At 34.5% G+C, this 26,466-nt stretch overlaps 3 protein-coding genes across 6 annotated transcripts; 1 reads left to right on the top strand and 2 right to left on the bottom strand.

The window, feature by feature from the left end:
* Nucleotides 1–1,638: 1,638 nt before the first annotated feature.
* LOC122311334 (DUF21 domain-containing protein At2g14520-like) lies at nucleotides 1,639–7,616 on the bottom strand. 4 transcript variants are annotated; one of them, XM_043125867.1, is made up of 11 exons: nucleotides 7,009–7,615; nucleotides 5,265–5,341; nucleotides 5,082–5,165; nucleotides 4,654–4,767; nucleotides 4,458–4,544; nucleotides 3,808–3,947; nucleotides 3,624–3,711; nucleotides 2,932–3,005; nucleotides 2,672–2,796; nucleotides 2,323–2,594; nucleotides 1,639–2,227 (listed from the first exon to the last, which is right to left on the bottom strand). In XM_043125867.1, the coding sequence occupies exons 1-11, from the start codon at nucleotides 7,184–7,186 to the stop codon at nucleotides 2,183–2,185; spliced, it is 1,284 nt and encodes a 427-aa protein (XP_042981801.1). In that variant the 5' UTR covers nucleotides 7,187–7,615; the 3' UTR covers nucleotides 1,639–2,182. The 4 variants fall into 4 exon arrangements, with proteins under 4 accessions (XP_042981801.1, XP_042981803.1, XP_042981804.1 ...); XM_043125869.1 differs by having other exon boundaries at nucleotides 2,323–2,591; nucleotides 7,009–7,614; XM_043125870.1 differs by having other exon boundaries at nucleotides 7,465–7,592.
* Nucleotides 7,617–11,652: 4,036 nt separating this feature from the next.
* On the bottom strand, nucleotides 11,653–12,847 carry LOC122309365 (protein FAR1-RELATED SEQUENCE 1-like). The gene is made up of 4 exons (XM_043122836.1): nucleotides 12,833–12,847; nucleotides 12,102–12,716; nucleotides 11,804–11,875; nucleotides 11,653–11,670 (listed from the first exon to the last, which is right to left on the bottom strand). Exons 1-4 carry the CDS (start codon nucleotides 12,845–12,847, stop codon nucleotides 11,653–11,655), a joined length of 720 nt encoding a protein of 239 aa, XP_042978770.1.
* A 6,175-nt stretch (nucleotides 12,848–19,022) lies between these two features.
* LOC122311417 (probable pectin methylesterase CGR2) lies at nucleotides 19,023–25,990 on the top strand. Its single transcript, XM_043125971.1, has 7 exons — nucleotides 19,023–19,370; nucleotides 21,784–21,927; nucleotides 22,170–22,209; nucleotides 22,561–22,602; nucleotides 23,547–23,921; nucleotides 24,931–24,986; nucleotides 25,528–25,990. The coding sequence occupies exons 2-7, from the start codon at nucleotides 21,805–21,807 to the stop codon at nucleotides 25,672–25,674; spliced, it is 783 nt and encodes a 260-aa protein (XP_042981905.1). The 5' UTR covers nucleotides 19,023–19,370; nucleotides 21,784–21,804; the 3' UTR covers nucleotides 25,675–25,990.
* The last annotated feature ends 476 nt before the right edge of the window (nucleotides 25,991–26,466 follow it).

The raw sequence follows: 26,466 nt of genomic DNA, 5'->3' as shown, positions 1-26,466 counted from the left end.
CATAATATTTTTTTTTTTAAATTTGAAAGGGGGGCCACGTGGCTCCGCCACTACATGACGCCATGCAAACCTGCTCCAGTTACATTGTGAGTTTGTATCCGGACGCAAGCCATGACGCCATGCAAACCTCCTCCAATTACGTTGTGATTGATCACCTTGTTGTAAATAATACTGCTACGTATAATCCTAAAATTATAAATATTATATAATCACTTTAATTATAAATATTATATAATCGCTTTAAAAAAAAGTAAGATCTATAATTAAAAAGTTAGTTTTTTTTTTTCACGTGAGTTCTATATTAATTTATTTTTTTTTTAAAATAACTACACACCGCTTACATAATCACGACTGTAAATATCATTTCTATGCTATAAAATATAGATTTTTCAAATTAATTTCAATTAAATTTATTCGAGTCTATCTATAAAAATATAAGTATTCATGACGCGTCAATGACGCGGTTGCCATGATGCAACATTGCAACCAATTCCACCAACATTGACCACCTTCCATAAATCACAGAATTTTTTTACTGAACCTAATTAGTTATATTAATTTTTTTAAATATTCAATTAATTATATTAATGAAATATGTAAAAAAATACACAAAATAATTGTATATAAAATTTTTATTCCCAAAATTATGTTCAATTAAATATCGTCCAATGATTAATTTAAAATTTATAACTTGTCCGCTGAACTCGTGAAAATATAAAATTAAAAAATTAAAAATTAAAAAAAAAACAATTGCTGGGCCTGATTATATGGCAAAGTATAAAATTTGATGATATAATTTGTTTTCTCTGCCCAGATTTTCAATTTAAAAACAACAAAACTATAATAATAATATTTTTATAATAGAGTTTTAAAAACATTTTTCATCGAAAAGCTGCTCTTTCCTCATTATATGCAATCAAATCGTAACAAATAACTGAATTGTGTTATTATAGAATGTGTGGTATGAGTTTTTGTTTTATATAAACTATTAATATTATCCCATTGAATTAGGATTAATCATGTCATCGGCATCACTTAGTAGTATGAATACACCCCGATGGTGCCATTGTCGTCAAAGTCCTTGGGCACCATTAAAGATATTTTCCATTGTCGTCACTTAGTAGTAGGATTAATCCTTATGCAATCAATCTTGAAATATGCTTTTGACTTTTGAGTTTTTGAGTTGTGCGTCTTATAATATATATAAGAAAATAGAACAATTTTCTTTTAATATTCACTCTGTTTGGATCGACGTTGCTGAGTTACCCATTTTGGATATATCTGGTTTCCTGGATGTATCTAGTTTCCATTCTGAACCCTATCGTGGGTCACTGGGTCAACGCAACTGTGGGTCACCTGTTCTGGAGATTTTGGATATTTCTAGTACCATTCTAATTTAGATGAAGGCTGATTTTAATTTGGATATATGGCTAAGATATTTTAGCCTAACACATCTCTTGTAGGAGCACTTTGGTCGGATTAACATCCATAGTAAGGGCATTTCAATCCAACGTGACATTAGTAGACAAATATCTTGATCCAATTCATCAAATGAATTATTCCTGGGTAGAATGTAAAAGTTCTTTTTATTACGGATAGAAATAAATAGTAGATATTACTTCCAATAAATAAATAAAATTATAGATAAAGAAGTATATATTATGCTCTAAAAAAAATCCAACTCAAATCAGACGTAAGTATTGTTGTACATGAAAGAAGAGTGCAATCCAAAACAGATGAAGAGCTGGTTTTTTGTCTGATAAAGCTACCTCGAGAACAAACTGTAGCCGTTGTAAGCATAGTGGCATGTTCGTCGCGAATGTCCCACAAACTATCCTTGTAGTTTTTTATGGTATTTTGTATACGTATTTGATGGATTCGACTAAGGATATCAGTTCCTCTCTTCTCTTCTTTCCTTTCCTTATGTGCCAGTGTCACGAAGAAACCACCCCAATAGTTCCAACATCTTTTCTTTTTTCAGGACATCTTTCCCTACCAAGAGTTGGTACTTACAAAACTCGTGATGCTGAAGTCCAAAAAATTATACCTACCTTTTCTGGCTTTGTCAACCATCAGGGGCTCTAATAAGAGTGCCTATAAACCATACGCGGATTTAGAAGTTTTAAACTACTACCTTCATACATCCCTAACAAACAAATTGTTCGTGATTATCCATCTGGGGTCAGGATTCTTCAAAATGATGATCTGTCTCGTCAAAGATCTCCTCCTACATGATGCTCAATTGATGTCAGATTCCACCTTTTAGAAATTGTTGCAACCAAATAATTGTATCGGAAGTTAACAGAAAATGATCACTTGTACCTGTAAAAGCTCCTCAATGACATCTTCCATGGTTATTATGCCAACAGCTTCTTCTTCTTCTGGGATCTTTGGGAGTGGATTGCCATCTATTTGCAGAATGTCTGAATACATCTCCTTTGCCCACTTCTTACTCCTAGGTCCACCCTTATGTGAATTATCCGGACTGTTGGGAAAGCTTTTCCACTTCTGGAGTGATATCTTGCTCTTTACAATCTTCTCTTGGGGAGGCTTTTCACCATCAATTACTATTCTCACGTCATTTGCTTGATCTACTTTTAGAGAGAGAGAGAGTTACCAACCAATACAAAAGAAAAGAAAAGAGATTCTAAGGTATGAAGTTGGTGCCTACTTTCAGAAGGGTCACTAGAGGACGCTTCTACCGCCTTATTGCACTGTCTGACAACAACAGCCATGTGGCTGTGACCTTTCTGAAACTCATTTAATATGTCATATAAGGGCAAGGTCTCTGGCACTCTGTACCACCCATAAAAGAAAAAAAAAAAAAAAAACCAACCGATGCACATCAGATGCATCTAGAATAATATCACTGTGAACTTCATCAGACCTAGGCCAGATGTAACTTTCCTTTCAATCAACACTAAATAGTACCTTGGAATCCTACGTATGGTGACACTCTTTACCGGCACTTCGTCTTCTGGGTGCATCGCTAGCAAGTTCTTGACCTAAAACAATTTTTTAAGTAAAGGTACCAGTACCACATTTTATTAAAAATCACAATTCTCGACCTAAAACATTGGAACATCAACAACAAGAAAAGCATGTAACACTTTAAAAAGGCATCAAATAGATTAAAGCAATAAAAAAAGTTATATAAATGGATTAAATGTTAAACTTTCAGTACTAAATTACTGAAAGACCAGAGGACCAATCTTGATGAAGAGGCAAACTCTTTACAATTCCTTCTAGGGAAAGCACCTATTTAGAAATCCACAATCTAATGGTAAACTGGACGATCCCTTAATTACCGATAAGAGAAGAACCTATGTTTCACCTACTTCACTTCACTCAGTTACCTTCATAAATTCATAATAACCGAGTATCCTGACAACACTTTTCCAGCTGTGTAAGGTTTCTGTTCTTTCTTTCTTTTTTCCATCAGGGAGAGAGAAAAATCACTATCCTCCAAAAACACTTCTCACAAATATTAGATACTCATAAAAAGCACCACCCTCCCAAACTTTTTAACTGACATTCATGTACATAATTGTTCCATATAGATAAAAACATAAAACTCCAAGTACTCTTAAAAAAGCGCATTAAAAGATTGGTAAAGAGTATACCAAGATAAGTCCGATTATGTTTGTAGATTGCTCGTAATAAACTGGCACTCTGCTATGCCCTTTCTCCAAAATCAGATTCATCAACTCCCTGGATGATAACAAGTATTTCATAATAGCTAATTAGTACCTGTAATACAGCTAATACAAGATGAGTTCTGTTCTAGAATTTCCAAAAATATCACACCTGTCAAGCTTGCCATTGATATCAACTGCAAAAGTTTCAGATATAGGAGTCATGGCATCACTAGCTGTTTTTTCGGAGAGCTCAAGTGCTCCGGCAATAATTGTAGTCTCATCATGCGTCAGCTCTCCACCTTTTCCAGCCTAATAGCAGCCAAACATAGGATTAAAAATCAAGCAGTATAGGCAGAACAGAGCAGGAAGATTAGACAAAGGAGTTCAACAAACAAGACAAGAATCAGTCAAGATAAGTTTGGGGGACATTTTAACAGAGAAGAAAACAAGCAAGTGCAGAATATTTATGGCATGACAAATAGATTAGCATATTAAAAAGCCAGAGAATATTGTTTGCAAGAATGGAAATATAGACTCAATGGTGAAAAAAACTCTGTTCCTCTCGTTACACATCAGCTCTCCACCTTTACCAGCCTAATACAGGCCAAACATAGGAGTATAAAGCAGGCAGCAAGTGGAACGGAACAGGAAGATTTAAGCAAAGGAATTGAACAGAGGGCAAAACATAAAAAGTACAGAATATTGATGGCATGACAAGTAGACTAACATATTAATTAGCTGGAGCAAATTGTTTGGAACCCAGTGGTGAAAAGACTTGACTAATTTGAAATTTATATATTGGAGAGCAGTTACACACACCTCGTTGCCATGCAAATTTACAAGTGTTTTCAACTCAGCTCTGCGAAAAAGAGCTACATGCCCATGTCCCAGCATAGCGTCTAACAGCTGGAAACTCACATCAAACATAAATAGTCAGGAAAATTGAATGACAATCCACAACATATCACTGACGTAAACACATAATATGTAGCAGAAACTGCAGAGTACATACTACCTTGCTGATTGGAAATGCTATAGGATAGCAGATCCAAACAAGAACACGTACGAATGGTGCTACTGCTGCGCCAATTGCTAAACCATGGCGAGAACAAACAGATTGTGGAATTATCTGCTTGCACAAGTAAAAAAGGGGTAAATTCAGACACATGATGTTGCATGAAACATTCGTTTTGATAGGGAAATTTTGAAAATAGCCAGCCTAAACATAAATCCATGTCTTTTTGTTGCTCTTCTTATGGAAGTTTTACAGATCACTCTTCACCTACCACACACGAGTGACAATGATAGTGGAAGGGAGCTAGGATCACTTTTACCCACGTATGCAAGCAACATGTACCAGGAAATTCAGACAAATTAACTTAAACCATCTGTCTTGAATTACCTTTCTCAAAAAAACAAAAGAACGTCAGATAAGTACCTCACCTCGCCGAACAGAAGAATCAATGTCACTGAAATCAGAATAGCACCCCAAGCTGTGATCAGACCATCAAGAAAAATGGGAAGCGCCTGAAAAAAGGAATGATGATTTCAAACATTATCTGATCTTTTTTGACACATCATGCACATAAGTAAAAACCTTGTTCAATAAATCTCCTTGATATGTACCTCCATGGCAGCAGCATTGCAAATTAGCAGGGTGCAAAGCAATAAATGCTGCTTTCTGACCACTGGCAATATCTTTGCTATAATTATGAGTTAAAAAAATTAGTATAAGTGGTCTACAACCACCAAAGAACTGCCACTTGAAACATCATTTAGATGCATTTTATATCGTCTAGTTAAGAAGAACAACAGAAAATAAATTGTCATTTGCAGTAACTACAACCACTCTCACGATCCCCCATTTATCATCACATTTATAAGTAAAATTTTCTCAATTTTCAGCAGCATTATGGTAATCATATGTCTTTCTCCTTGTTTGCAAGGTTCAGCTAACAGGGTTTATATGTACAAGGAAATCACATTTCTCTTCTTCCAATATGAGTTTTGGCCAGTCTTTATTCTTTTCCTTCAACTGGTGTCATGTTTGTGTAAGAGATGACACATGCACATTCAAGAGTCACGACCAGGAATGTACAGCATTTTTATGTTACATACGCACAAGTTTTTTTGACAATAAATAATTTCATTAAAAAAGCAGACATAGTCTTATAAATACACCTGTATGAATCCTCAAAATGTAGATGGACTATAAATTCAAACAGAGAGGACTGACTGTTTTGTGTATTCTAAATTCACACTAATGTTGTTCTCATTCTCATTACAAATACAATTGATCCTCTAGACGAGTGAGAGCATTCAAAGATGCATTTCTACCACTTCAATAGCTGGCTGCCATTCAAGCATTGCTCCAGAAACCTGTTCGAATTAGACTTTAAAAAAAAAAAAAAAAAAAAAATTCCTCTATGCCGCATTCCATATATCAGTCTGCCCAGAAACAATCACAAGCTATAAGACGACTTAGAAATTATTTTTCCACCTTTTTTGAAATTCCTGGAATCTTAAGGGACTTCTCTTATGCCAAATGTAATATGTTGCAAGAAAATAAGTGATTTGCAAAAGCAGTGACATCAAGCTAACAAGACACAAGCTAGAGTTTTTTTCGTATGATTTCCAAAACCTGCCAACACCCAACGCAAACTCTATGTTTTTAAAAGCAACTCCGCAACACAAATTCATGGATAGAGTCCTTTCCAATCACCGTAAGTTTAATTACTAGATGCTGTAATCACTAATTAAACAGAACAGCTCGGCAACGAAATAAAAATCATGCAAAGGGCTTCAGATTCTGGGAATGATTTTAAACTTCAAAAGTAAATCAAAGGTTCAATGTTTTGTTTATCTCAGATTCCAGACTATGCTTCTGACGGTCAGAGAAATTGATGATGCTTATCTCCCAAACTCAGTGATCAAATTTCGTACTCTTATAGCTTCTCAATCAACAGTGTAGCACGTCTTATAAAAGGAAAGAGCGTTAGTTGTATCCTAAAAGCAGTTTACAAACGCTCTTACAACCCCTCCAAAAAAAACAGAGAGAGAGAAAGGAGAGGGGGGGGGGGGGGGGGGGGGGGGCAAGAGTTAATTAGCCCAACCACACTTGAGTCGTCAATGTAAAAGTAATCCAGAAGGCCCCCAACAAAAAAAAGGAACGGAAACCATTGAATTAAGCTTCACGTTCGTCAAAATTAGCAAACTCTTAGGTCCACAATCAAAAACTTAACAAACCCAAATTTCCCTTCCGATTCCATTCGCTTCCTTTCTGGTCTCCCGGAATTTCCCCAGCAACCAAAAGTAGCATAGAAGTCAAGCGGGAAAAAAAATGATATGAGGAAAAAGAAAAAGGTAGTACTGGCGTGTTGGCGATCCTTAGGGGTTCCAGACTTGGCGAGGACCTCGAGATCGACGAGGCTCATGGACATGAGCCCCAAGGTGAGCCCTGACATCAGCCCCGCGAACAACACCAACAGAAAGATTATCACTATGTTTATGAAGAATCCCGATTCGCAACATTTGTACTCCACCGCCATTCAAATCGCCTGCGCCCTCCCCCCCTCTCTTCAGCTCTACCAAACACAGACCTCGAGCTCAGAAAAAGCAACAACAAAAAACAATCAGAGCGCAACCGTCTCCACGGCCGAATCTTCTCGAATACAAAGATTCCAGAGAGACAGAGAGAAGTTTATAGAATTCGTATGTGTAGGATGGGAAAATGTATACGTATATACCACTCGTATATAAACAATCGTATGCGTAAATGTCGCCCACAGAGAGAGAGAGAGAGAGAGAGAGAGAGAGAGAGAGAGACCACCGGCGAAAGAAAGGGACGGGGAATTTGACGGTGTTTTTACGGGATGAAAGGCAAGAGGGAATGGTTAACGGCTTTGTCCGAATACGCTGCCCTTGACTCCTGAATCCCTAAAGCTGCGTTGATGGAAAATGCTAGAATGGTCCTAAGTTTTGGTCCTCATTTTAATAGTTTATGTATTTAAAATTTTTAATATTATTTAATATTTAAAAAAATGATTGTATTAATATTTTTTTATTTTTTATAAATATTTAAATATGTTAATAACATATTAAAAAAAAGAAAATAATATTATTACTCCTCAACTATAACTTACCTACGACTTTTTTTATATTTAATTTTTTTTAATTTTTTATTTTATTTAATAATTAAAAAAGTGAATATTAATAAAATTATATTTTTTTTTAATTTTTTCTTAATGATTAAGAATGTTAAAAAAATATTTAAAAGAAAATAAAATAAAAATAAAAAAATTTAAAATACACATTAGTGATAAATGAATTGTAATAGAATGGTAACCCTATCACTATTCTAAAAAAAATCTTGTACTAGTGGGCGCCCAGCGGTCAAGGGCGGCACCGGCCTAGCACTACCCTTTATATTTTCAATCTTCCACCGTCCGTACGTGAGCCTGTAACTGCTTTTGGCATTTTCCGGACTGTAGTTAACACTTGTGACGCTACTTTGTGACAGTTAGTTAAGAGAACATCAACACGTTTTGCCGCTCAAAAATGCAGTTCTAAGTAACCGTTCATTAATTTTATTTTATTTTTTAAAATTATTTTACTTAATAGTTAAAAATTGATTATTAATATATTAAATTTTTATATTTTTTAAAAATATAAATTAAAATTTTTAAAAAAATAAAAAATTAATTTTAACCTAATGGTAACTTATAGCAGACAGATATCAAGCAACAAAGTAGTACTGTTCATTATTAAAGTCCAAATTCCATATGGGAAAATCTTTAGATCAACCCCTGTTTGGCAGCAGCCGGAATACACCCAACGTGGCACAATAAGAATTTTCCTTTGTCCCTACCACTTCTCACGCTTCCCACTCAACATTCGAAATCCTCTCTCCCCCCCGTCGCCCAGGCCATGCCCGTATCCCTCTCTCCCCCCAACCCGTCCTCTCTTCCCCCCATCGCCCAACCTGTCCTCTCTCACCCCCGTCGCCCAAACCGTCGTCATTCACTCAGCCCAATGGGATTTCGATTTCAACCCTTTAAATCTCCACCCCAATCCGTCGGCATTCCCCCCGTCAGCATCTCCCACACCCAGCCCGTCTCCCCCATTCCAACCCTTTAGGTATTGACCCCTACTCGTCAGCATCTCCCCAACCCCCCATCATCTCCCGCACCCCAATCCGTCACCCATCGTCCCCCCCCCCCCCGATCCAACCCGTTAGGTATTCGTGCAAACCCCGGACCCCCCATCCTCTCCCCCCACCCCCGTGTCCCCCATCTTCTCGCCCACCCCAACCCGTCGCCCATACCGCTCTCTCCGCCAGCTGCCTTTCTCGGAGTGAAGCCTAAGATTCAGATAAATCTTCCTCTTAATTTGCTTTGTCATTTTGATATGTTCATGGCATGTACACTTGCTAGAATAAGGTTCCCCCAGCACATTCATGGCATGTATACTTAATTGTTTCTAAAATAATAATAAAGGGAAAAAGATTTTCTGAATTGGTTCTATCACGAATGAACAAGAATTCACCCCACAATCCATGTTCACTTGGAGAGTTCCTATTGCTTGATTGAGATTATCTTCAATGACCCACTTATGAAAGCTTTTTGTCAGTGTACATAGACACATCAATACACCATCTGTTTATTTCATATTTTTCACAATCACAATATTTCCTTTTGAAAAGGTAATAAAGACAAGAATTACTTTTTATAAAACTGTTATGAAAAATGACACAAGTTGTCAAGACATGAAAGTTATAAAAGAGGAATATAGTTAGTTCATTGTGACCATTGTTCTACCGTCTCTAGTTCGAGGTTTCCTCTTCAGAAATTTTCAAGTTTACCGATTAATCCTTGGCAATACAAAAATGAAAATATGTCCTACAAGTATGCATGTAAAAGGCAAAAGAAACAAATGATATGGCTTTCATAGGATGGTTCTATTGTAGGAATACAATGAACTAACTTGTAATGTTGTAATGTAAATGACTTTGAATCTTGTAATGTTCATGCTTTAAGCAGTTGTTATATATATTGCAGTGGACCCGAGTCAAATATGTAAATGACTTTGAATCTTGTAATGTTGGTGCTTTAAGCAGTTGTTATATATATTACCGTGGACCCTGGTCAAATATGTAAATGACTTTGAATCTTATAATGTTGATGCTTTAAGTAGTTGTTATATATATCGTCGTGGACCCTAGTCAAATATGTAAATGATGTAGAATCTTGTAAATTTGACCTTATCTTTCATTTTTCAGATAAGCACATGGCATCATCCCAATCTTCATCATCAATTAATGATTTTGTAATAGAATCACCAACTTGTTGGTGTGGGTTGAAAATAACCCTAAAGACGTCCCACACATCAAAAAATCCGGGAATGAAATTTTTTGCTTGCCCGAAGTATGATACAGTAAAGCTGGTATATATTTCTTATATAAGCTACTATATACTGTTTCCAACTTCGTGTACTTTATAATGGTAATTGAGAGTTCGTACTTTGTGCAGCGAGATGCAAGGTGTGAATTCTTCATTTGGATGGATATATACTATTTGCTAGATGAGAACATTCGTACAAGAGAGAATAAAGTTTGGAAGATATGGGATGATGTAGTGATGCACAAGTATGAAGTTCGGAAAAGAGAAGAGAAAGTAATAGAGAGAGAGAGAGAGAGAGAGAGAGAGAGAGAGAGAGAGAGAGAGAGAGAGAGAGAGAGAGAGAGAGAGAGAGAGAGAACTCTTTAAAACCAAAGTAAAAAATTATTGTGTTTGTATTGGGTTCTCACAATTGTAATAGTTTTGGTATGGTTTGGATAAATTGTATGTAAATTTTGAGGAACCAAACAATAGATAGTTTGGTTTGACTTGTATGTAACTTTGATTAACCATTTGGAGTAGATCGTTTTGAAGTGGCTCCAAAATTATATGTAAATTTGCCGAACCATATGGAGTAGAACATGGAAGAATCGAACTCTGTAACAACTCTGCTTTCTCAATGTAGCATGTTGTAATTTTTCAATCTAGATTTTTTTGGCATTAAAACAGATTATTCTCTTCAGGTGCATGAATTGGCTTCTTATTTGTACAAGTTTATAACAGGTTGTTTACGCTGAAATTCCTGGGAGCGTTTGACTAGTTTGCAAGTCTGGAAATACATCATCTCATATCATTAACATAAAAGATCATCATTTGATGAAGAAGTTAGCATTTAACCAAATTTAGACCACATCATCATTAGATTAATAACCAAAATATTCAGGTGCACCACATTACGAATGGAGCTTCTATCTCTCAACATATACACATGGAAATTATATACAATCTTGGTTTGGTGACAAACGGACTAGGTAATGTGGGGATACTAAATGGTAAATATTCAGGTGCATCATTAAACTGCCCGTGGGGTTCATTTCCAATCTTCTCATACTTGGAAAGAAATGTTACAGCAGTTTGCAGCACATGGATCATGCATGACTAGATCTGGAAATACAAAGTAGAAAGTTATTATTAGAGCATCTCAAACGAACTCATTTCAAAAGCTTCATATAGTAGTGAAGTGAAGGAAGATACTTCCTCTAGTCATAGTTTTGCTGCCTGAAAATCATACAAAACTTTTCCCTTCCCAATCAATTTTGGATGATTGATGCCCAAATAGAAAAATTAGCTAGGAATACAGCAAAGAGGAAAGGCTTTAAAAAACCATCCATCACTAGGCATTAAAATGAACCTCTACTTTTAAACACATACTAATTTTTACCTACTATTAATTAACATACCCCGTCCATAGATCATGCTAGCAATGTACACGTGGAGAATCAAACTACTCAATGCGATCCAAAATACTTTTCTAGAGTGTGTGCAGCGACAGTCATCATACCACCAAAAACCCTCCACAAAAACATTCCACCAAACTCCATGAACAAAATCTCCACACTAACCATCCAGAATACCCCATCCACAAAATCTCCAAAAAAATCAACCACATTTACATCACATCAAGATGGCTTTCTTATCTGAAATAAACATAGGATAAAGAGACAAATTCCTCAGATTATACCATAATTACCTGCTACATAGTAGATATAAATCAAACTAATTTATACACAATCGGTTTAAAAAATAAGAGATAGAACAATAGATGAATACCTCAAGTCCCGAAGCCATCGTTTGTGTGACGTTACTGTTTTGTATTTCATCATCAAATATTTTCTGTGAAGTCTAAATTTGAAAACATTGGCAGCAAAAATTCAGTAGTAGAAATAAAAATATTAATAGTTCTACCTACTATTAATAGAAATAGAAAAATTACTAGTTTCTTCTTTCTCTTTGTTTCCATCTTCTCCACGGGCGGAACCTTCCTCTTAATTGGGGGTCTTCCTTTCCCTCAGATCACGTGGGGTGATAATATCTTCGTACTCTTATCCGTGACTATGTTCGGTCCCACCTTTGTTGAGTCGGACTTCGAACCCAAAGTTATATCATCACACATCGAATCAAACTCATCGACGTATCGCAAGAAAGCATTGACATGCTTCTCACTTGGAGATATTTTTGTTGCTAGTTTCATGCATCTTTTAACCACCATCTCATACCTCCATGTGTCTCCACTTGCCCGATAGTCATCATAACTACTTTGGATCACTGTGTATCTCCTCTTCTCGTCTTTCCTCCAGCGATCCAAGACATATTTATCTGGAAGCACATTAATCCTCTTGAATTGGCAAACTCGAAGTGCATGTCTACATATGATGCCCCGCATCTCAAATAATGCACATGTGCATTTTAACTCGCACTCCTCATGGTTATAGTAAAGTGTGTAGTGAACCATTTTTGTGAAGTCATCAACTTGGATTTCATCCAGTATATCAAAAGTTGATATGCACCCCTGCTCGCTCACCAGTGTACAATTATAACACATGAGGCCCATCAACTCTTTTTGGAACTCTTTAAACTTTGAATTTGTGTATACACGCTGAAACTGCTTTTCAAAGTTGAAAGGTGAAACACAGGGGATCATTTCATTGCTGGAGTTGAAATCAGCTGTGGTCTCCACCTCTACCTTCTTTCAGAGAGCATTGTCAAATTGGTCAACAAATTCTTTCAAGGTTGTACCTAAGTGGACATAACCGTCAAAGAAAGCATTCATGCTTTCTAAACGTTGTATTGTGCTCATACCCGCTCAAAATACATCTTTCAAGTACACCGGGACCCAAAAAGTCATTTCATCATATATAAGGATTGGAGTCAATTATTGTCTTTCAGATCATATTTATCAAATAGTTCACCCCACCTCATCTCAAATTCTCCACAGTCCTGTGAATCATACAAAGCACCATGAATGGCGGTCTTCAACCCTGTGCTAAATTGGGAGTGAGATCCCAACTTCTTAGGAAGTTTACGCAGTATATGCCATAGACAATATCTGTGGCACGTTTCTGGGAATACAATTGCAATTGCATTCTTCATTGCCCGATCCTGGTCGGTGATGATGGCTTTGGGCGCTCGGCCATTCATGCAATCCAACCACATGGAGAATAACCAAATAAAGGTATGTGTATCCTCACTTGACAACAACCCCGCCCCTAGTAGTATGGACCGGCCATGGTGGTTAACACCAACGAATGGTGCAAAAGGCATCCCATACCAGTTTGTGAGGTACGTTGTATCGAAAGTTACAACGTCTCCAAAATAATCATAAGCCGCTCGACTCCTAGCATCTGCCCAAAACACATTCCGCAACCTCCCCTCATCATCAACATCAATGGCAGAAATGAACCCGTCATTCTGATTTCTCATTCTTCGAAAATACTCATTAAGGGCTTCGCTACCTCCTTTACCCAGCAGTAAATGCCTAGACTTGTCAATAAAATTTTGACAATCATTCTCTTGAAAATCTAGATTGTCAAAACCCCCCGCGTAATGACAAGAGAATAATAATTTTTATTCATTCGGATACCGGCTCTGTCATTAAGTTCGAGGATCCTTTGACTGTATTGATCTAGAAACTTGTGAGATCACAACAATCTTATCTTCTTCGAGCTCACAGTGACGTGATTGTGCACATTTTTAACAGTAGTAACAACCCAATTGTCATTCTTGTTTAATGTCGTGTTTACCTTTGCTTTACAATCGGTTTTAGTGGTTGGCCTAGGTTTGGAGATATTACTATGCTTTGGTTGTATTTTCTGCCACGTGCACAACCAATAGTCACATATACAGGCCTTCCAGCTTCATCGCACTTTGTCCTCTGTGTCCGTACACCAAATCCCTCTTGTTTGGCAAATTTCTTATAGTATGCCACAAGCTCTTTCTCACTCGTGAATTCCATACCAGATCTTGGTGCGTCAATACGTACCTCATCATCCGGGACAATAGTCGTACCCTCTAAATCTTCATCAATGTCGAATAAAATATCTAAAGATAGAAACATAGGGATGGGTTAGTAACAACTCCAATATTAGTGTCATTAACGTAAAAGAGGAAAAAGTGTAATGGTAATACCATCAGCAGCATCAGAATATGTAGATCCAATATTTTCTGGAAATTCTGGCAAATCAGAAAATTCTGGATTACTGGACGATGTAGGGTACTGCATTGGTCAAATAATTACCAAGGGTGTTGTTAGGAAAATTGACAACGAGATTAATCAACCACAAAACAAGCTTGTTGGTAGTTGGTACATAAAATTTGGTAATCTTTACCTGGAATGACTCTTCAACTTGCCTACTCGGCGAATGGTAGGGCAATTACATCAAATTGATGCTGCAAGTAGGCAATTACTTACATTCATGAGCACGTTAAATACACTTTATTAAAAAATAAAAGAATTCAACATGCCAACTCACATTTTGATTTCCATATGTATTTTTTTGAGGCGATGTTAATAAACCCAAAGTCGACATGGAAGGCCCGGGTGCCATTCCATCTTCCTCTTCCCCCATCTTTGTCTAAAACTGAGAATAAAATCCGCCAGATTAAATTGATTACTAGCAAACTACATTAAATTCAGTTTTTCCCAATATATATAACAAGCTTCATTTACAAATTTAATATTAAATTAAGTTCTTACAAGTTTAACTAACAACTCTATGTAATAAGTATAAACCGCACCAAAGTAACACATCAAATAGTATAAACTTGGATAAATTGCATCAGACCACCAAACTACACGCTTTCATTTAAAAAAAATATGAAAGGAATGGCATAAGTTGCAATCCATGGAAATCAGACAAAATTTTTTAATTTTGCTAGACTTGGCAGGTTTATGGCAGGTTGAGCAAATGTATGATACTCAAAAATTACACAATCAACCATGTAAACACCAACATAACTTTATGAAGAAGTGATTTACTACAACGAGAGCAAAAAAAAAAAAAAAACAAAAATTCCACACAGGTCCGAACGTGATTTATTTACTCCAAGTTCATCAAAATGAAGCATTCATAAAGCTTAGAATATATATAAAGAAAACACTAACAATAGAAAACCTACGGATATTTACAAAAAGGGTAGCATCATGGCCGGTAGAATATGAAATATACAAAGTAGTGACTAACTGAAGGAAATCTAGAGACAACTGGTTTGGTAGCTGTTATCATCGAAAGCTTAAAAATATTAAAGCTTTAATTTTTTTTATAAAAGCTTAATCAAAATGTTACAACATTCACTCATATTTTTCAAACAACATATAGTACTATCATATACCGGTTTGGAGTTCCAAACTGCTTCTCAAGGTCTGAAGGACTTTTTCGATCAACTTCACCTACAACAACGTCGACAAGCTGCAGCTGAGAAACAAATGAGAAACAACAGAAACGAATTCAACAGAAAAGAATTCACTTTATAAGAAAGGAATTTACATTACAAAAACAAAGGTCGACACTTCCATTTTATGTAGAAATCATTGTTTTTTCTCCATGCCCTAAGCCGCAATACATGAGAATCAAAACCCAAATCTCACCCCGATGACTACACAAAAAGAACGTAATCTCAACTGAAATTGCTCATTGAAATGGTTCCTACAAACCTGAGCAGCGGCGGCGGCGATAACAGAACTCGACCCGAGCGGAGCTTAGTCACTTATTTTACTTTAAATGAGCACCTGGGAGGGAGGGGCAGTGCTGGCCACATGAATGAGCTCCTCGGGGTGGCGCTGAAGATAACACCGAAGTCGCGGGGTGGCACTCACCAGAGGTCAAAAGCGTTCCAGGTTGGCGACGGATGAGGGTCTTCACGAGATGTACACAATCCTTTGCTCCGTCGGACTGGCACTCAGGGAGTGATAGCGCTGTGCAAAAGGACGAACGTTGCTTGGCGTCGCCAGACAGAGAGACGACGTCGCTAGGTGGCCATAGGCAGAGGAAGGTGGTGGACGACGCGAGCGAGGGAGGACGTCTTTCGCAAGTCGCTGTATAAATTCGAATATGAAATGGGAAAACCAATTGAACCGACATCCAAATCAAAACGGGCTGTTTTGACTAAAAAAAAAAAAAAAAGGAACAACCACGTAGGGTGTGCGATGTGTTCACCGCTATAGTGGCTGATTTATAGCATTTCTCAATTCCATATAGTTATATGAGGAGATATCAAAGTATTTATTTATATTTTAACACTACTTAATAGTAAAATTATTTGAATAAAATTATTTTATTTAATTTTGAGAAAAGCTAAAAAAAATTAAATAAATATATTATAAATTTAAAAAATTATTTGAATATAATTTTATAATATTATTTTTATTTTAAAATTTTTAAAAAATTGTATGATTTTTCGTGTTTTATTTAAAAGTTTAAAAATTTTATAATAATTAGGTAATAATTAAATAAAAATTAAAAAATATTTTACATTTAAAAAATATTTATAAATGAAATATTTTAAAATATCTTAGACTTCTTATATTTCTAAACAAAACCTTAATTAACCAACTTAATGCAAGGTAACACACGTGGATATGGTCTATTTAATTAAATAACTCGTTAATTTCGTACCGAGTTAATCAAACGGATAAAATTCTTAAATCCCAACTTATTAATTTTATCCTTTTTATTTTCATATGTATAATGCATTTTACAGATGATGGTATTCATCTTTGGTCGGTAGAGGTTCTCTGTTGTCGGTAAGGGGAAGGGGTTTGTATTTGTGATTTTTATTTATTTTTTAAATATTTCCGAGCCAACTTACATGTATTTTGATTAATCTTACAGCTCTTAAAATTAACAGTCAAGTAAATTTTCAGTAGCTCTAAAGGGACTTAAACTGATAATTATTGATAAGCGAACATAATGTTTGACCACTTGAACTATCCTTAGGGTTATTTTTGTAATTTTAGTCCGCGTGGTTAAGTAGAGTCTTATTTAAATTTAAAAATTATCTAAACTCATTTCATTTCATTTCTTATAATTATTACAATATTTTCAAAACTTTTAAATAAAATTTAATTATCAATTCAACTTTTGAAATTTACAAATAAAAATAATATTGAGAAATTATATTCTAATAATATTTTATTCAACTTTCTATTCATGTCTCAACTCATTATCCAAATCTCTTCCTTAGCCTCATTTGATTACACAAACTATTTCATCTTATCTTATATAATCATTACAATATTTTCAAACTCTCACATAAAATATAAAAAATAATTAGATTTTTTAAATATAAAAATAAAAATAATATTATAATAATATTTTATTTAACTTTTATTTCATACCATCTGTGTATATCTTTTTAACTTGAGACTTTAATAATTAATGCTGAAATTCAATACACAAGAAGGATTCACATACATAAAATAATGATTATGATAAAGAATTGAGATCACTATTAATTTGTTGTTTAGGGTGTGTTCGGGTGTTCAACACTTAGCATCATATTCCACTACTATTTATTATTTTCTTATTACTTTATATACTTTTTACTACTATTTATTATTTTTTACTATTATTTAATATTTTTTATTACTTTTCACTTATTTTTTTACTATTATTCACAACATACCTCAACACTTCTCAACATCCAGACCCAACCTAAATTATTTTTTATAATTAAGAAAAAAATAGATAAATTATATAATATTTATGCTACTAATGAAGAGTGTGGATCTACGTAATGCATTTATCTATTTTTAAATCTAAATATATATATATATATATATATATTTATATATATATTTTTTGTACAACATTAATAATAGTAATGCCATCATTAAAATCTCAGTACAATTGGTTAAATCCTCTTATCATATTGATTCCAACAATTGCATTATTATAAAATGAATCAGTTTTGGCTATGCAACGTGCACTATAATTCAACAAATGTGGGAAATCTTGACACATACGTCGCTAATTTTAGGATTTTTTTTAATGACTAATCTCAACATGTTATCGTTTATTTTATTTTATTTGTTGCTTGAAATAACTCCGATTTATTAAGAAAATATACTTAAATTATTAATTAAGAGGTTAGGATTATAAGATTGAAAAATCGAGCAAACTCCGGGTTATTAAGAAAATATGCTTAAATTAAGAGGTTAGGATTATAAGATTGAAAAATAGAGTAATGTTACGTACAATCGCAAAGTGTATAAGCGCCATGTAATTATTTTAAAAAAAAGTAAAATTTATTATTAAAAAATTAATTTTATTTTAATATGAGTCTCGTATTTATCTATTTTTTTCAAAATAATTGTATGATGTTTGTATACTCATGATTGCAAATATAATTTCTTTTAAAAATAACAATAATTAAATTTTTAATAATAGTTGTATATAATGATTTTGACAGATAAATAATATTAAAAATTAAAATATAATAATTTAAAAAATTGTTAATAATATTTTTAGTTGATAAATGATAGTTGTAGTCATAAAGTAGGCAAATATCACACACTAATGTTGTAAAAAAAAAATGCAAAATTCACATAAAAAATTAAATTTTAAATAATAAATTTATTATTTAAAAAAATTCAATACTTGTATATATTTTTTGAAAAAATCTATTCATCATCTATTTTTTATCATCTCATAATATAGTATTAGATGTTAGATTCATAAGTGAAATATAATAAATAGTCTCTAATTATCTAATATCACGTCATAAGATAATAATAATAATATGATAAAAATTTAGACGATGAATAGTATTACTTATATTCTTTAGAGAAAAAAATTCTAAATATAAACTTACACACCATACTCCACATTTTTTATTTTTATGTTTTTTTTTATCAATTATTTGGTATATAGATAATAAGTAAAAAAGTTTAATTAGTTTATAAAGAATAAATCTAATTTTTAAAAAAAAATATATATATATATATATTTATATATATAATTTACTGTATGAATTTTCGGGTAACAAAGCTCTTTTTAGAGTGGGGTTGGCGAGAAGCGGCCGAGGTTAGGCCAATGGCAATACCATGACCCGTATTATAACTTGCAAAGGGTGCTGCTTATCACCCACGATAAACCCCATTACCGCTGACAGAGAATCTTCTGATTTCCCACGGAAATAAATGCAACTTTCTCAAACGCCATCAATTAAACAAAGAAAAAGAAAAGTCCCCAAAAGTCTATATTTATTCATTGATTTAAATTTAAAAAGTTATTAAATTTTCACACATCTCCCCTGTATTAAGACCAAGAAGGCAGGCACAGATCTAGATCTTGATCCAAGAGATCTCTCGGACTAAGCTGCGCGTTCTTATTAGTCCCAGGTAAATCTTCTCTGCTAAATTTTTAATTTTCCAGTGCTTTCAGAATATGTTTTCTGGATCTGCTTGAAAGTATGTATTGCTGTGCATCTTTTGTGCACTTGCCCAGAGGTTGATTATTTTAATTTTTAAATTTGTGCATGTACTTTTCGCTTCAGAATTTGTGCACCATTTGAGTTCTCGTTGTTCTAGTCGTTGTTGGTATCTGGGTGTTCCAATTCTGGCTCTCGAGGTACAAGAGTTTCCAATGGGACAAGTGGTTGTGTTGAATAACAGAAGTTTTTGTAGGAAAGATAAATAAATGAGGAAGAAGTCGATAACATCTCCATTGTAAGAAATGGTGAAGAGAATTGGTGGTGGATGGTGGTTTATGCAGGGCCGGCCTGAGGTAGATTGAGGCCTTAAGCGAAAAATTACAATGAGATCTTTTATTTTGTATTTATTATTATATTAAATGTTAAATTTATTTATTTTAGTTTTTTAAATTCTAAGAAAAACTACTTAAAAAATATGTCTGATAGTATATGAATCAATAATTTCTCAATATATGAATATATGGGAGATAATTTAATTTAAAAAACAGAAGACATGGAAAAATTAAAACAAAAAAGCATTAATACAAGTAAAAAATGATAATGATTAAAAGAAAAAAAGAGATTAAATAAACTGAGGATAAATTAAAGTACGTTTATGATCATTTTTCTCCCACATTTGGATCATTTATTGACCTTTCTCTTCACCTGCGTTCATAGCGAGTCGCCATCTATTTATTTTGCGTATAATTTGTTTCTTTGTATATAACCTTATTTCCTTTTTTGGTTATTTTGTGCCATTTTTTTTTTTCAAAAGTAAAAAGTTGAACTTTTTATATTTTGGGGCCTCACATGGGTTGGGGGCCTTAGGCAACCACCTAAGTCGCCTAACCCGCAAGCTGTCCCTGGGTTTATGCATTGCGCTTGTAGCGTTTGACTAAGTTAAATAGATGATAAGTATCTTGGCTACGAGCGATTCGGTTGCTTTGCATTGCAAAGATTTGAGTTGGATTTTTGTAAAGATTGTGTTGGATGCTGTTACGTTAATGACCAGCAGATTACTGATTACTTACTTTATAATGAGTTGATTTGTTGTTGGCTCCTTTTACTTTAATGCTGAGATAGTGGGCATGGCACCATCGTTCCAAGTATCAATAACTTAGCGTGGTGGGGCTTCGATACTGATAGTCCTGGAATATATGATTAGGTATAATAAGAAATAGAACCATATAAATAGTATGGTAATTTCAACGAAAAGGACTGAATGGCTTGAATATCCATGACTTGCTTGTATCACTAGACACTCATGTGTAGGTGTTGTTCTTGTATGTGTCCCATGTACGTCGACTATGGCTATCAATATATCAATAAAAATTTTGTTTACTGATTAAAACAATTAAGCATCATTTTATGTCTAGAGGTGAACATTTAAAAGACTGAAAGAATACAACCAATTTCTGTATCTACCCACTTGCTGCATATATAACATATTGATAAAAAATGAAATATAGAAAGATGAAAAAAAACCATGCTTACCAGGATGTGTATGGCATGTATTTAACACACAGAGATGCATGCACTCACATACATGCATAAGACGTTTCAAACTTCTAGTTTTTAGGAAGAAGCTATGTGGATGTTGCCGCTTTTAAATATTTAAAGGGAAATGATAGCATGACTTCCTGATTGGTGCTTATTTGCAGATATTTCAGTAACTGATAATTTATTCTTGCAGTTGTTCTGTATGTATCTGTCTGGCATTTGAAATATGGTTAGGAACTTTTTCTTAGTAAGATAAACCATGAAGCCATGTCTGGCCTTTTATATCCAATGTGAAGGTTAGCATCAAGGAGATGTGATTATAAGAAGTCTTTTTTGTTACAAAAATTCTACAGACTGCACTCCCATCCTACTTTCATCCCGCTATGATGAGGTTATATTGTTCATCAACGTTTGATATGTTCATCCTACTTTCACCCCGTTTAGATCTTTCAATCTTATGTTGTGAGGGATGTGACATATGTTAGGTCCATAAGATACCACAGCTTTTGGTGTTCTATGATTTACCTCCGAATAATGAGTAGGTAGTTTGATACTTTTGATTCTTCTCTTCATGGTAAACCGATGGGGGGACGCGGAGCAATAGGTCAAATTACTATATAAAGAAGAGTTGTAAACTATAGGACTTCTTGTTCGAGTAGGAAGATGATCTAAGGGTGATAAAAGTGTCATATTTTACATAGTGGAATGAGAGTGTGGTTTGTAGCATTACTCTTTGTGTTAATGAGTATAAAACATTTAAAAAATATTAAAGGAAAGGCCTTCTCAAATTGGGAATGCCATTATTGAAAGTTCTATTCAACTTATGATGTGAAGTTTTGCAGGTTTGTAACTGTTATATAATCATGTCAAGGAGACCAGTAAATCCTGCTCGACGCATTGCTGACGATGGAAGCATCCCGTTTATTGGTGTAGTGCAATCCAAATCACGCTCATCACCCCTACTATCTATTGGGCTAGTGATTGTGGTACTTTCATTGCTATCATGGTCTCCAATTATTATTTTTTTCCTCTGCATCGTTAAAGTCTAGCAATAAGTGATATACAAAAGCTATTAATTGGTTATTGAGCAAATATAGCTGATTGCATCTGTCTTTTTCTGGTTCTTGGTGATAACTGCTTGTTCTTGGCATGCTTGAATTAAGTATACTAGCCCTAGCCACGTTTCTATATGAAGATTATTAATATAATTGTTCTATAAAAATTTCAGGGCGCAATCATTCTTATTGGTTATTCCTACAGTGGTTCAGGTTTGTAGTTGGTCTATGCACTTGAATACTTGGAACAGAGAGGGCTCATGAATTCCTCCTTGCCTGTTTTCTTAATAAACCAACAAATAGTTAAGGCAGTTGAGATATAACTACAGGCTCTAGGTCAACTCTTGCCATGAGCTTGAAGCCTTGAACTTATTTCTCTGATATCCAACAGAACTAGCAGCTCACACTTCCCACTTGGGGAAAAATAATAGAATAACTTAAAAAAGAAAAGGAAAGAATGTTCATTAACTTATTTTGATAATCTACTTTGCTTTTTGTATCCTAGGTTCAGTTTTACTTTCTATGGTATGTCTTTTGTTCACTTTGCTGTGGTTTGCATGACAGGTAGACCAAGCGGAGATATACACACTCTGAGTGAAATTGAAGGTTAATACTGATGACATTATTAATTTTGTTTTTCTATATTTCAAAGATTTTGCATGGTCAATGAGACGGTTTAGTATATTCATTATGTAGATTATATGCATTGTTTCGTGTTTACTGGATTGAATTTGCTAATTATTACCTGTGTTTTTATTTATAAGATTAGGATATATGGTATGTCCATGGTGTTAATCAACTCCTCAATAACCATCCAAACTTTATCAAATGAATCTGCCAACTTTTAAAACAATAAGTCATGAACTTTTGGAGTTTCTCACTTTCCTCGAGCATATGGAATTTCTATTTTCCACTCTATGGTTCCTATTATTACAATGCTATTCTGAGGTATGTATTATGCCGGAACACTGCAGATTTCTCCAGGATGTTTGATCTCTCTCTCTCTCTCTCTCTCTCTCTCTCTCTCTCTCTCTCTCTCTCTCCTCTTCCCTTGTCGCGCTCGTAATCTTAACGGTTGACTCGTTAGAGTTTTCAATTTCTTTTTGGAAGGGAAACTGGGTTCATTTTACTAGAGGAGTCTCTTACCCTTGCTTCATCCCAATCTGTGGTTAAGAATCTTGTGCTTACTTGGAATTTTTTAGTCATTCTTAGAAGATGGATATATTTGCATGCTCTTAATTATGGTAAATTCCCTATTTCTAATGTAATGTATATAGAGTGAAATTCTAAGCTTATTGAGTCAGAACAGAAAAAAGCTATATGTGGTTTTTTAACCTTCTATTTACTACCTTTATGTAGTTTGTGGCAGACAATTTAGTGAGTAATTTTAATGTCCGTCAATCTTATATGTTAGACACGATTTCTCTCATGCCAAGATACTATCATCTCTGGTACTTAACTTACGGTGTAGTACTTCTGGCAATGCAAATTTCAAGAGATGGATGGATGAACATTTTTAATTCTAATAAGTTCCATGTACAAATATGCAGGTGGTGTTTCATGCACATTAGAAGTTCCAAGAGCATTACCTATTCTAAAAAAAGCTTATGGTGACAGCATGCACAAAGTGTTACATGTGGGCCCTGATACCTGTTCAGTGGTATCCAAATTATTGAAAGAAGAGGATTCTGAAGCATGGGGTGTTGAACCGTATGAACTGGATGATAGTGATGCTAACTGCAAGAGTCTTATGCGTAAAGGCATAGTCCGTGTGGCTGATATCAAGTTTCCTCTTCCCTACAGGGAAAAATCATTTTCTCTTGTTATAGTGTCAGATGCACTGAATTACTTGTCCCCGAAGTACCTCAACAAGACCCTTTCAGAGCTGACAAGGGTATCTGCAGATGGTGTGGTTATATTTGCTGGTAATTCCTTCAAAGGCTCATGTACTTTATATTGTAACAATTTTGTGCTTATCGAAAACTTAAAATGAACTAGAAGTTGACAAAAAAATGGAGCCTTGTTCAGTTGACTTTATGTGACCAATAGGACTAGGTTTTCTCAGATGATGGCTGATATTCTAAGTTAGTTCATTTGTTGTGAAACTATGGAAGAGAACAATTAGTGGAAATTTTTTTGCTAGTGTTTGCTTGTCATCTCATTCTTACTCTCAGCAAGTGAACTTTATGAAAAGTAAAGTATATGCCATATTCTCGGAGTCTTCTTCCTCAGTTGCTACCTACATCTGTTTAAAAGCAGCAAATGATCTTTATGATATGCTCACTATCACTATGGTTATTCTGAAGAAGTAAACTGTGTAAACAATGACAACATGCTATGCTTTGCCATCTTTACCTTACCAGAATGCAATCCTTGTTTAGCCACAACAGTAATTTCTCTGTCCCCTCCCTACAGATTGGGGACGCTTGATTACTTAGACTAGTTCTTTCTCAAACAGCACCCATTGGATTGGCTCAGGTTTTTTTATTGGGTATATTTGAATTTCTTATGGGTAGGCCTCTCTCTCCCCCACACTCTAAAAATGTGGGGTAAATTTCTTCACACTTCCTACCCTTTTTATATTGTTTTAGCATTTTAATTTACTCTCAGTTTTCAGAATATGGTTTGAATGCATAGTACCATTCTGGAGTTTCCCTGATATTGTTCTCTTTTAGCTTGTGATTCTGGTTTCCAGGAGCAAATTAAATTTAACATTGTACCTTCTTTCCCTTCTTGATCCTCCGTTTATAATCAGTGACCTAGCCAGTACTATTCTTTGAATAGCAAAAGGGACTGACATAGTACAATAGATGGAGGCGCTCAAACACAATCCTCAACTTAGTGATGCTGTATTTTTTTCATCGATCTGAATCTTATTTAACATGAGAATGATTACTGTTTGATATTTTATTGGTTTGTATTTTCTGTCTTTAGGCTATCCAGGTCAGCAAAGAGCTAAAGTTGCAGAGTTATCCAAATTTGGCCGTCCAGTAAGTGACTAGTTTAGTAGGGTTCTTTAGTCATTTTTTGTGCAATTTACCTTGACAACATGTGGATTGGGTTTGGTAGCAGTCATGGATTTGGAAAACTGTACATCATTTGTGAAGTGATTTTGAAAAAGTATCACCGTTGTGTTTGGGTTGATAGTACCTCATTAACAAAAAGTTTTGAAGCTAGTTCTTCTTCTACAATTCAGTGCACTAAATGTTGATCTAAATTAAGGTAATATAATTCACTCTTGATACGTGAGAGTTGGATACTTTCTTTGCTAGAATACAGAAGACTAAGTAATTACATATTTTGGATAGGAATTGGAAATAGAGGAAAGCATGAATGTTGATAAAAAGTGCTTGATATGTCAAAATGCCATTAAGATCTGGGACTATTTGAAGGGTGTTTTTCAAAGATGTCTATAAATTCTACATTAATTTCTGTGCCTTTGTTATGTGCTTGTTATTACTCTGTAACTTGTGTTAAGAAGATTTACATTGACTTGCTAAAGATGACATGAAAATTGTTCATTTTGCGAAGGCAAAACTGCGAAGCTCGTCTTGGTGGATAAGGTACTTTGTTCAGAACAAGTTAGAGGAGAATGAAGCTGCCTTAAAGAAGTTTGAACAGGCTTCAACCAAAAGGTTGTACAAGCCAGCCTGCCAAGTATTCCACCTCAAATCATAGACAATAAAAAAGCATTGCATCTTCACTTTCTAGCTTGTGGGGCCAAGGTATTCTGCAAGCATTTTCAGCACCCGAAGGGTAAGCTTTGATTCTGTGGGAATTACAGAGCCTAATTTTGTCTTCCAATCATGAGACAATGTATTTACTTTGATGAAGGTATGTTATGGCTTCCACCATTAATATGTATTCTCAGAAAAGGTTTTAGCTCCCTGACACTGGTTTGTAGTATTTCCAATGATAAATGTATCAGCTGTATGAACTCGCTTTTGTTTCGTAATCATGAGATAATTATAAGACTATATACATAATTATAAAATCATAGCCTCCTCTTTTTATCAAGTGTCAAAAAACCTACCTGTTATATCCTTTGGGGCCAGCTCAAATGATTATTTAATGACTTTTACAATGGGATGCCTTTTCCGGACTATTTCACCACACAATGCACACATCCCCTGGTTCTTGCCAGAAAGTGTGTAAAGGAGCTGAATGCTGCTGGGTCAGAGATGAACATGGAGCCCAGGATGGGTTTAGTCACAGGTTGTAAGAGAAGCTAATCAAACTTGGAAATTGCTTGACGATGATCTGAATTCAAGGCAGTTTCTAAAGTAATTATTGTTTAATGAATATTAGCATACGAGGATTATATCCTCTAACATTAGATTCTAAGATATTTGAAAGTAATTGACATAATTATTACAAGATTTAATTTGAAAAAAAATTATAGATAAAAGTCTTATATTATACATTTGTACTTAATTAATATAATATTTAAATATGCCTGTATTTAAATAA

This window comes from Carya illinoinensis, chromosome 5 (assembly GCF_018687715.1).
Source record: "Carya illinoinensis cultivar Pawnee chromosome 5, C.illinoinensisPawnee_v1, whole genome shotgun sequence".
In the NCBI taxonomy this organism is placed as follows: Eukaryota; Viridiplantae; Streptophyta; class Magnoliopsida; order Fagales; family Juglandaceae; genus Carya; species Carya illinoinensis.
This window is presented reverse-complemented; position numbering and strand designations above follow the sequence as displayed.

Bases quoted from the DNA above. Each gene is read 5' to 3' on its own strand.
- LOC122311334 (XM_043125867.1), bottom strand. From the start codon at position 7,186: ATGGCGGTGGAGTACAAATGTTGCGAATCGGGATTCTTCATAAACATA. The intron at 4,768-5,081 runs GTGAGGTACTTA...TTGTGCAAGCAG, and splicing joins TGATTCTTCTGTTCGGCGAG to ATAATTCCACAATCTGTTTG. The intron at 4,545-4,653 runs GTAGTATGTACT...GTGAGTTTCCAG, and splicing joins TAGCATTTCCAATCAGCAAG to CTGTTAGACGCTATGCTGGG.
- LOC122309365 (XM_043122836.1), bottom strand. The intron at 11,876-12,101 runs GTGGGACCGAAC...TTTCAAATTTAG, and splicing joins CGAAGTCCGACTCAACAAAG to ACTTCACAGAAAATATTTGA.
- LOC122311417 (XM_043125971.1), top strand. From the start codon at position 21,805: ATGTCAAGGAGACCAGTAAATCCTGCTCGACGCATTGCTGACGATGGA. The intron at 22,210-22,560 runs GTTTGTAGTTGG...TTTGCATGACAG, and splicing joins TTATTCCTACAGTGGTTCAG to GTAGACCAAGCGGAGATATA. The intron at 23,922-24,930 runs GTAATTCCTTCA...TTCTGTCTTTAG, and splicing joins TGGTGTGGTTATATTTGCTG to GCTATCCAGGTCAGCAAAGA.